General features: G+C 35.6%; 1 protein-coding gene across 4 annotated transcripts in view; it reads left to right on the top strand.

Moving 5' to 3' along the window:
• DPH5 (diphthamide biosynthesis 5) overlaps nt 1-10,781 on the top strand; it is a 37,650-nt gene extending 26,869 nt beyond the window's left edge. Inside the window, exons 5-8 of one of the 4 annotated variants that reach the window (XM_060026326.1) lie at nt 542-662; nt 5,553-5,592; nt 7,055-7,173; nt 8,922-10,780. In XM_060026326.1, coding sequence (XP_059882309.1) covers nt 542-662; nt 5,553-5,592; nt 7,055-7,173; nt 8,922-9,145 — 504 coding nt within the window. In that variant the 3' untranslated portion in view covers nt 9,146-10,780. Of the gene's footprint in view, nt 1-541; nt 663-5,552; nt 5,593-7,054; nt 7,174-8,921 lie in introns of all 4 variants that reach the window. The other 3 variants (XM_060026333.1, XM_069541236.1, XM_069541238.1) reach the window with 3 other exon arrangements.
• The last annotated feature ends 1,283 nt before the right edge of the window (nt 10,782-12,064 follow it).

Raw genomic sequence — 12,064 nt, 5'->3', positions numbered from 1 at the left:
TAGATTTTGGGATATGGCTGCAGTGAGTATACAGTGCATGAATTTTACTGAGACGTCATGGTAGAAAGGAGCTTTTCCTCAGACCTAGGTTTGAGTTTCTTTTTCACTACTAACTAGCTGTGTGACCTTAGGCAAGTCAGTTGATCTTGACAGTGGACTCATCTGTAAAGTGAGGATAATATTAACTTTGTGAACTGTGCTCTGACTGCTCAAAAGTCTTTTTTTTTTTTTTTTTTTGGCTTCCTTCTGGTTTCTTTGTATTTCAGTATTTTTAGCAGCTACCTAGCTAAATCATGAAGTAGTTACATATGTTCCCATACTGAATGCAGAAATACTAGAAATATCCAACTGAAAGGGCATCAGAATGACACCAGCTGCTGTGGATCAAAGAGAATTTTTATTACCTTTTTGTGTGTGTGTGTGACAGTCTTGATACCCAGTCCATCTCAAGTTTGGTTCTCGCTTTTTATTTTTATTGTTGTCTATGAAATAGTAGTGAATTGTTCCATCATTAATTAATTTTAGTTTTTATTTTTTCTAGTTGTATAGGTTTGGAGAGACAGTGTCTGTTGTTTTTTGGACAGACACTTGGAGACCAGAAAGCTTTTTTGACAAAGTGAAGAAGAACAGACAAAACGGCATGCACACATTATGCTTACTAGGTAAGGTCTGTGGAGTTTCTTTAGGGTGACAATGTGGAGTTGTCATATTGTTCTCATTTTGATTTTGTGTGAAGGTGAAACTGTTCTGTGGGATACAGGCTAGCTACTCTGCATGGCATGCTCTCCCCCGTACTCTGTGGAGAAATGAATTTTCTGTTCCAAATACGACATGGCTACTCCTACATACGTGCCATAGTTCGTGCTGCTGCCTACTTACGCCCTAATAGATCCTCGCCAGCATTCCATCTTTTACCCATTGGTCCAGTAAGACCCTGTTCTGGTCAATTTACAGCAATTCAGTAGACGTATTGAGCATTTATTCTTACCACGTTCCATCCTGTCTTCCTTATGGTGTCCTTTGAATACTGCAGTATTAATGCTATCAGAATCACAGAATTATAGATCTGAAAGAGACTCTTGACATCATCTTACTGAAGCCCTATTTTACAGATGAAATTGAGGCCCAGAGATATTGAATCATTTTCCCACTGTCACCCAGATTATTAGTTGCAGAATTCGTAGAATCCAAATAGCCTGTTATTCACAGCTCTTTTCACTGTATTATGCTGCCAAATTCTGTTTCCTACCTAGTGTGGAAGTGGCTGGGATCACTGTCTTTGTACACTAAGTTGGTGGTACTGATAGAGCTTCAGAAGGGATGGGCTGCGTTTGTCAGCAGAGGTACTGGAATTGTACTGATTCACATTTGCTATCAGTTCCTATTCTACAGTGTGTATTGTAAAAATGCTATAACCAGAGCTTTAATCTGTGGCTAGTCAACAGAAAAGAAATAACTGGCATCTTTGATAACTTTGAAATGACACTTATACTTGGGATCAGAAGACAAAATCTGAGTGCTACTATATACTAGCTAGAGAATATTGTCAACAGTCCTTACCTTTGCCTTCATTTTTATCAAATAGGAATAATCTTTTCTTGCCTCATGGAAGTGTTTAGAGCAGTACTTCTCAATTTGTGGTGAAGGACCAAATTTTTGTTCTTTTATTTGTATGTGTGTGTGTGTGTGTGTAGATATGTGTGTATATACACACATACATAAAATAAATATATGTAAAAATACATATATTTATTTACTTTTAAGTTTCTAATCTTTTGTGTCAAAGTCAAATTACTGTAGGTGTTTGTAAACACTTATTCTTACTCCTGTAGTTTTTTTTTTTTTATCATTTATTGGGAACAGAATTCTCACATAGTGGCATCAGTCCTCGGATCATACATTGAATTGCACTGTTTTAGTGATACTGTGTGTGAAGTCACAGCAGAAGAATGTCTGCCACATAGCACAGAATCAGGGCAAAGAATGAACCCATGGTTTTGGCCTCTGTAGTAAGTACAGATATTCAGAACATTAGAAAAGACTTCTATTTGCCAAAGGCATTTAGGTTATTTGTATAATATAGACAGTTCTCTATTATTCAATGATATATAATTTGTACATTATCAGAACCTCAATCAATATGTCTCTTTTAAAAGAGAAGACTGTAGAAAAGTTTTACTAATGGTTAGCATTTCTTATAGGGTAGAAATCAGAAATTATCCAGCAGGGGTTAGCAAACTAGCACCCGTGGATCAAATCTAGCCTACTGCCTGTTTTATAAATAAAATTTAATTAGAACACAGCCATGCTACTTTATTTATGTATTATCTGTGGCTGCTTTCATGCTCCACTGGCAGTGATAAGTAATTTTGACAGAGACCTTGTGGCCCTCAGAACCTAAAATATTTACTACCTACGTCTTTACAGAACACGTTTACTGACTCCTGATCTAAAGTGAAATTCTGCCTAATCGGATGTGGTACACCCTGTATCCCCCAGTGATTCTCTTTCCCATTACCTTGTATTATTTCTTTTAAGTCTTACCATCCATCTGAATTATTTTATTAACTTGTTGGTTTTCTTCCCTACTTCATAAGAGCAGGGACTTAAGTCTTGCTAGCTCATTCAGTTCCAGCTAGAATACATTCCTTTTACTCCATTAACATTGACATCTAATTAATTCTAGATCTAGATCAGGCCATGCATGCTTCTCTAACATTTTTTTGGCTTATGCCTATATCCCACAATTAACTGGTATAATAATGTTTTCTTATTTTAGTTTATTATCAGGGCAGTTTAGTAATTCATTATTAATTAGCTTTATAGTTTTGTGTTTAGATTTTCCATGTGGAAAGATACTAGTTTTCCTTTTTTTGTAGTTCCTACTGGCAGGCCAACTGTAACACACTTGTTAATTCATGTGGAATATGCCATTAGATATATCCATGTTATCTTAAACTTAGATCCAATTAAGGCCAGCAGTATGGTAGAAAGTCAAACTAGAAGGATGTGAGAAGGACAGCTGTTAAATGGACTTTTATTAAAGGCAGATGTAGAAGTATATGCAACTGAGGGATAAAAAATAAGGATTCATTGGAACTCAGGTACTAAAAAGCGTGTGTGTGTGTGTGTGTGTGTGTGTGTGTGTGTGTGTGTGTGTTTTATACAACAGAACTGAGGTTTTAAAACAGAACGGGGAGAAAAGTAGTCTTAAGAGGCAAGCTACCTGATAATGTCTTCATGTATCATAAAAAATGGGGGAAAGGAGGAAAAATAGGATTTATCTTTTGGAAACTTTGGAAGGACAGAAAATCAGTTTACAGTATTTATTGAGTATTTACTGTATGCCCAATGTGGAGTTAGGTTCTTCTGGAACACTAAGGAAGTATTAGACATGGGTTCTGCCCTCAGGGTTTTGAAATCTAGTTGGAACTAATGTGCTGTGTACATGAAAGTTTATAGAACAGTTAAGTTCTATTGTATGGAGAGGCAGGAAGGACAGACCAGAACTTTGGCTCTTGAACTCTCTCTAAGAGCTGCCTCTTTTCTTGGCTTTCCTGGGAAAAGACAAACAAGGTTAAACAATATATCTTCCTTGCTCCATTAACAAAAACAGGAACAAGGTGTGAAGTATAAGATATCATGATTCCAAATTCTCAAACCATAGATCTCATCATTTAATCACCTGGAATTCTCATTATTCAAATTAGTACCTATTTATTGAATGCCTGCTATGGGCCATGCCCTGTAGGGATTATGTCATGGTATGAAACCATAGAGAATTTAAAATTTACTTGGAAGGATAAGACTGCTATATATAATGTAATTAGAGATTAATAAAATACAGCATTAATTGTATGGCTATTTCAGAGGACAAAGAGCATTTAAGAGGAAGTCAGTAAAGGCTTTCTGAAGGAGCTGGGACTTTTATTCTACTTAAAGGGTAGATAGTTTAAGATGGGCTGGTGGTAGTAGAGCCATGTGAACAAATTTATTCAGTAGAATTTATGGAGTATCTACTAGGTACTTTGCATTATGCTAGGTGCTGGTACTAAGATGAATAGGAGAAGCTTACATTCCAGCAAGTAGAAGTAGAAAGGAATAATTATGGCCTGTGTGAAGACAAGGGAAAAGTATCAAGATAGGTCTGGCTTGAGATTAGTTCACTAATGCAGTCTTATGTTCAATTAAAAAGCATTTGCCTGTAAAAATTCTTCCCAGCCCTCTCAATTTTTAAAATCAAATTCTGTAGAGCATATCAGTAAAAAAGTAAAACTATTGAAGATATTAAATTAAAAACTTAAGTATGACAACATTTCAGAAGCTCAAGGTGAATACATTAATAAATGTGTTTAATTTTTAAAAAATATTACAACGACTGTGTAAAGGAGCTCAAAGTCGACTTATATATCATTAATTGTATTGCAGGCCATATTTCAGTAATAGATATACATTTTTTTCCTATATGTGCCAGACAACTGGAAATATTAAATAATTAATGATATTTCGAACCTGAAAAATATATTCACTGCTGGTTCCAAGAACATTTAGAAATACATGTAGGGATTATCTCTGGAGTATTTTCCAAGCAAATACTTAGTATCCTTTATGAGAAAAACTTTTATAATCACTTGGGAAAGCTGTAGAAGTCTATCAGAAAGACCACTAAGTTGCACTATATTTATTTTTGCAAAAACAAACTTTGACTGAACCATTTGTTTTCAGCATGTAGAACAGGAAGCAGCTGTCGCTCTTGCTGTTGTGTGCTGAGTTCCTGTGAGGATGTAGAGTGATTCTGCTTTTTTACCTTCTACCGAATTGTTTAGCTGAGCATCAGTGATTAAAAAGCGTAAAGGATCAAATCTTTGTGATGCTTGCGTTGTCAGGCTTTATTAGAGCAAAGACTACGTGGGTTTTGGCCGCTGTGGTAGCCCTGTACCTGGCTACCAGTCAGTGCTCAGGAAATCCCAATTAAAGTATGAATACTTGGTATTAAAGTATTCATAAGTTATTAGGCATGTCTTACCATTCACAAGAAAGCAAAAGTCTCTTTTCAAAATGTGGTAAGAATTTTCTTTTATGTATGTTACATGCATTGAAGCTTATATTCTAGTGCCTGAAAAATAGGTAAGAAGAGGAACATAACAAGACTTTTCAGTTGGTTCTATGCAGTTACCACCTAATAGAAATGAACACAAAAATGTTGATTAGCTGTTTGGTAGTGTATATGCCAATATTTATCTAACTCTTTCCTGTGTCTTCTTTTCCAAGAGGAAATTCGATCCTTTCAGGATGATCTCAGGGCCAACTTCATGTTTGTTTTCTAACTAATGACGTTTACACAACCACAAGCTTCCCTTCTTCCTCATATTTCCTTTAAAAAGTGGCCAGATACAAGTGTGAGGACTGGTTGTCATAGACTCAATCAAATTAGCATTTTGGAGACTTGAGAATAATGTCTACCACAAACTTAGGTGACTCAGTTGAAGTTTACACGTAGGATTTTGGATAAAGTAGTTAATTAAAAGAGAACTATTTTTTACTTCCTACAGACATCAAAGTAAAGGAGCAGTCTTTGGAAAATCTAATCAAGTAAGTTCTTATTCTGAGAATGCTTACATCTACTTTAATTCCGTGAACAATAAGTTCTACTTAAATAACATGAGTTCTAAAGATTGTTGAAAATCAGTTTTCAGTAATAGTGCAAAATTAAATACTTTCAATCTTATGAAATGATAAGCAGTGTGATAGATAGAGTGGAAATAGCAATAGATTTCTTGGGTCAGTACTGAGAGCAGTGGTTGGCACCCGATAGGCACTCAGTAAATATTTGTGGAATGAGTTAATTGGGAGTCAGAAGACACAGGTTTGAGTCTTGAGTTGGCCTCTGGGCAAGTTATGTGCTCTTGGGCAAGTTACTTCCATTTCTGAGCTGTATTTTCTTCATTTGTATAATGCGAGTACTAACCCCTTTTGCCTATAGATGCAGTGTCCCATACAGTAGCTGCTACCCACATGTAACTAATGGGCACTTTAAATATGTATGGCTAATGTAACTGAGGAACTGAATTTATAATTAAATTTTAATTAAGTTAAAACATACTCAACTTAGTTAATAGAAAACATTTAAGTATATTTAGAACAATTCAGTATGTAAATCTACTTTTACAACCATGAATTTTATGAAATCTAAATACAGACCAAGTATTTCCAATGAAAATTTAACATTTGAATTAAGATGTGCTAATATATAAAATACATTCCAGATTTCAAAGACTTAGTACAAAAACAATCTTTAATAATTTTTATAGGAATAAATGTTGAAATATAACATTCTGGAGGGGTTAAATAAAAATACTAAAGTTAATTTTTTCTTTTTTTTTACTTTTATTAATGTAGAGACTATAGAAAATTTAAAATTCTGTTTACTGCTTGCTTTATATTCCTCTTGGAGAGTGCTGACTTATAGAATTGTTCTGAGAGTCAGTTAAATAATCTATATGAACTGTTTTGTAAACTGCAAAAGCAGTGTTTTTATTTTGATCATTGGGCAAATGTGGTAGGCTTTTGAGGCATATGGAAGTAAACATCTTATCCTCTAAGATTTTGAGATATTTATCTCTTTAGTTTACTTTTTTTAGAGGAAGATGTGAAAAGAGGGATATGTGGTTTAAACATGGTAATAAAAATGAACACTATAGAACCTGATTAAACTAAGGTATAGAACAAATTGCCACTTATTTTGAATTATTTTTGCCTGAAGTATCACTTTGAATAAAAGTAACTTTGATCTAAACATTACCTTTTAAGTTGTTGGACTTTTATTTCTGCCAGCATTTCAGTGAGATGAGAGGGCATTTGAAGTAGAACAATGAAAAAAGCATAAGAAACTTAAGATAAATGATCACTGTATCCGTGCTTTAATGTATACTTAAAGTGGGTAACAAGTGACCGCTTCAAACATAATGTAGACTATGGTAATTGAGTATACCTGGGGGAGTAACTGTGTTAAAATGTATTGTATAATTTCATGGCTAAGAACAGTGGCATCTAGTTTTACACTTAACAGGGGAAGAAAGATCTATGAACCTCCTCATTATATGAGTGTAAACCAAGCAGCCCAGCAACTTCTGGAGATTGTTCAGAATCAGCGAATACGAGGAGAAGAACCAGGTACTGAAGAACCTTAAAAGGGCTCTCGTATTCCCCTACTGTTACACCGAGATGTGTATGTAACGTCTGACACACACACACATATATATACCAACACCACTGAAGTGAGAGTCAGTGTGTTTGCATTGCATTTTTCCATGTCACTTTTTTTCAACATTACCTTAAATCTCATAAGCTGAATGTTCTACTGAAAGAAAAATAATGGAGTTCCTTCTAGTAAAATTAATATCATTCTAGAAAGTAAGGATTTTTTACAAATTAACTATAAATCAGCTTTTATGTAAATATGTTAACATATAAATATTTTGGTAAAATACAGAACTTCCATTTTAGCCCAAGTCTATGGTAAACTCTGTCCTGTAAAAGTATACTTATTCTACTTTTTCTCATTTTCAACAATGAGACCAGGTATAGTTTTCTTCAGGATAAAGACAAGAGAATTTATCCTTATATTCCTAATATCTAGACATAGTATTAATAGATGTGGTATATCATAAAATTTTCACTGTCAGTAGGTTTTTATTGAGACGTTCTTAAATGAATCTGTCATTATATTCTGTTGTAAGGTGCTGACTGGCTTTGAGCACCTATTTCTTGATAGAAAAGATACATGAAGAGATTCTTGAATAAAATTGGCCTCAGTAGGCCTTGTTAAAGTCATGAAACAAATAATCTGCAAGGGTGCTCTATATCCATACCTATGCACAGAGTTCCTTACATGCCTGCTTGTCCTTGTAGAAATCATTTGCCCCATTTTGATCATTTTTCAATCAGGACAGCTTTCCCAACTAAATAAAACCACAAGAGCGTCAGCCCTTCAGCTGTCAGGCCAGAGTGAATAATACTAAAGTTCACTAATGTTGGTTATTTTGAACTTAAAAGCATAAGGGGGCTTCCCTGGTGGCACAGTTGTTGAGAGTCTGCCTGCCGATGCAGGGGACACGGGTTTGTGCCCCGGTCCGGGAAGATCCCACATGCCGAGGAGCGGCTGGGCCCGTGAGCCATGGCCGCTGAGCCTGTGCGTCCATCCGGAGCCTGTGCTCCACAACAGGAGCGGCCACAACAGTGCGAGGCCCGCGTACCGCAAAAAAAAAAAAAGCATAAGGAATGTCATAATGCCTATTATTTGTTAAGGGCTATGTAGTTTACTAAGTACTTTCATATCTATTATCTTAGTCCTTAAACCACCATTTATGACAGATAGTATTCCACTAAAAAAAAAGAAAAAAACTGAAGTTTGTCACGTAGTTAGGTGGCCAAGCACAGACTCAAATCTGTGTATTTAGCTTATAATCCCCTGGTTTTTCCAGTATATCTTGGCCAATGTGAATATATCTCAAACGTTTTATTTAAAATATAAGCATGTAATAAACATTGTTCACTCGGAACTTAAAGACAAACACTATGCAATAGAGTATGGATACAGGAATTATGCAAGTCCTAAAAATTTAAACTAAGGTAGGTCTTAGGAATTCTGAAAGGGTAAAGTTAGGCAGTACTACTTTACTTTATATGTCAGGTAGTGCAAATAATTTAGAAAAGCCTTAGATAAATCAGTAGATAATGAGTGCTACTGATCTATCTACTGATTATCAGTAGATAATCAGTCCATAATGAGTGACTAAGGAGATGTAATATATTTGGGTCTTCTTTAAATGTACTTTGGTACTAGTGTTACTTTGAATGGATTCAGGATAATGCATTTGCTGAATTGAATGGTGGTATCTTTTTTTTTTTTTTTTTAATAGCAGTCACCGAGGAGACACTCTGTGTTGGCTTAGCCAGGGTTGGAGCTGAAGACCAGAAAATTGCAGCAGGCACTTTGCAGCAAATGTGTACTGTGGACTTGGGAGGACCATTACATTCCTTGATTATCACAGGAGGCAGCTTGCATCCACTGGAGATGGAGATGTTAAGTCTGTTTTCCATCCCAGAAAACAGCTCAGAATCCCAAAGCATTGATGGACTCTGAACATAGGCATTTTATTGTTAGATGTTAATTTCAGTTATATATGCACATACACATATTTGTATAACAAATCAAACAGGTCTTTTGGTTTACCTAGTATGTATAAAACGAGTGACCAAGAAGAAAGATGCTGACTCAACAGTGCTTGGTTTCCTTTGGCAATGAGTTTTTTCCCTATGATGTCATCAGTTTTTGCTGCTATTTTGGCAGTTTTTCAGGATGTACATACATGGAGCAGACCATGCTGGAAAACTTAGAGATAGACATCCATTGACAGAACCATTTAAAAGCAATTTTTGTTTATGAAATCAGTTGATACAAGGTGGAACTTTCTTCTTTCTTAAAAAGTCAGATGTCCTGACTGCAAGATAAGTTGTCCTGACAGCATTTGGTATTAATGCATATAAACAGAGGTGGGAAGAATAAGTCCCCACCCAACAGTCCTACTTACTTAAAGCTCAGCTGAGCACATGCCACAACATGACATCCTTTTGAATTGCCTTGTCTTGTTTAGCTGACGTCCTAATTATGTGCCTCATATTCTGCTGTATTTTGGAGGTTATGTAATTGTTGAATTATAAATGTTCAGCCAGCCATGTACAGTTGCTGTTTGGTTTTAAGTAGCATCTTTCACATCCAAGCTGACAAATGGAAAACTTGCTGACTACAAAATAAAATCTTTAAAAATTTACGTTTGAAAACAACAGTGGATTGGTCAAGATTTATCATATCTCTTAACAGTTAATATGCCTCTGTATGTATGCAAGTAGCCACATTCTTCTTCCTAGTTGTAAATCACACTCCATTTATTATGTTTCATGACTATGAAGTCTCATACTTTTGTCAGTTTATAACAGAAATAGCTTTGCTACATGTTAGTTTAGTTGGTCTAACTCTGAGTACCGTTGACCCTTGAACAACACAGGTTTGAACTGTGTAGGTCTGCATATACGCAGATTTTTTTTTGCTAAATACATACTGCAGTACTACACAATCCATGGTTGGTTGAATCCTCAGATGGTTGAATCCATGGATGTGGAACCAGGGATGTTTTCAACTGCATGGAGGGTCAGTATCCCTAACCCCAACATTGTTCAAGGTCAGTCAATTGTGTTTTCATGGCCTAATCAACTTATCTGAACTCTTTGTTCAGTAGATTCATAGGAAGTTGAGCAACTACTTCCCTACTTTCTGAAAGCATCAATTAAGAAGAGATTATTTTGAGTTGTTTCATTTCATTTGAGATAAAAGATATTTTAATATATGTGAAATATTCTGTTTTCACTATGTTGGATGAAAAAGAGGAGAGAAACAAGGGCATTTAAGTACCAGTTCTGTATTGTTTTTTTCTAAGGTGTTAAATTAAACAATGAAGAATTATAAAGTGAAGGCCTTCTGGTTTTGGTAGTGGTGGAATAGCTTGTAATGTACAAACCCTCCCAATTATAAACTCTGGAAAAATATAATAAATAACTGTCTAAAGGCACTGGGGAGTGACCAGAAGCAGCCTGAGAACTATGCTTATATGACTTTTCCCTCAGGGCATTCACCAGTCTGTCTGGTGAGGAGGTGGCTAGAACTGAAGAGAAAGTTGCAGTCTTAATGACTTGAGGTATTGGAGGAATTGGGGGCTGCTTGAGGAGCTGTAAATTGAAGGAGGAAATTCTAGAAATGAAGGTGGCACTGATGGAGGAGACTTCCAATCTGCATATGATTTCCTCTTAAGTCTTTTGACTAACTCCTGCATTGTGCATGTGCAGGGAAGATTCTAGTGAACCAGGTGGAAAGCCGTAGCTGGAAGGCTGAAAAAGCTGAGCAGAGATTGTTGCTCTCAGTTGCAAGAGAAAACAGAGTTTGAATCCCAACAAGCTAGAAGGCTTGGTAAGTACCGTAGGCTTTCCCTCAAATCCCTAGAATGGTTGTGTATTATCAGAAAAGGCTGTGCCCAGCACTAAGGATTTGTGCTAAAACTAAAGACAAAATCTTTAACATAATGTAAAATCAAGCTTCCATAAAATCAAGGTGATTAGCCAATAATTTAACTGCCTGCTAGAACAAAGCTTATTACTTCCGGAGCATAACAAAATGAATCAATCTATCAGTAATGCCTAGAATACTATAAAATATTATGAGGCATGCAATGAAACAGGAAAATATGACTTATGGTCAAAAAGAGAAAAGCACACAGTAAAACGAGATCCCAACATAATCCAGATATTGGAATTCGCAGACAAGGACTTCAAAGCAGCTATTAGAACTATGTTTGAGGATGAAAAGAAAAAGTGGTTGTAATGAATTAATATAAATGGTACGCTCAGCAGAGAATTGGAAACAAACAAAAATCCCCGAACGGTTGGACTTAACAACAGAGTGCAGATGATAGATGAATAGAAATTATTGATATCTATCTGAGGAATAAAGAAAAAAGGTTAGAGGGAAGGAAAAAAAAGCACAGAACCTCAGTGCCATGTGGGGCAATATCAAGCAGTCCAACAAAGATGTAACTGGATCCCCAGAAGAAGAACAGAAAGGAAATAGGGTAGAAAAAGTACGAGTAGGTAAAGGCCAAAATTTACCCAAGTTTGGTGAAACTATGAATATACGGATCCAATAAATTTAGTGAACTCCAAGCAGAATAAATGTAGAGAAAACCACTCCTAACACATCATAGTTAAAACTGATGAAAACCAAAGATAAGAGAGAATCTTAAAAGCCACCAAAAGTGGTATTGGGCAACCCACCAGGGAATAACAAAAACTGACTACTTCTCATCAGAAATAGTGGAGGTCATAAGACAATGGAAAGACAAAATCTTTACACAAATTCAAAAGCAAAACAAAACTCTTTATCAATCCAGTGTTCTATATCCAGTAAAAATTTCCTTCAAAAATAAAGGCAAAATAAAGCAATCTTCATGAAAAC

This window comes from Delphinus delphis, chromosome 1, assembly GCF_949987515.2.
Source record: "Delphinus delphis chromosome 1, mDelDel1.2, whole genome shotgun sequence".
Lineage (NCBI taxonomy): Eukaryota > Metazoa > Chordata > Mammalia > Artiodactyla > Delphinidae > Delphinus > Delphinus delphis.
The sequence above is the reverse complement of the archived record's forward strand: the minus strand, read 5'-3'. Positions and strand labels throughout refer to the sequence as shown.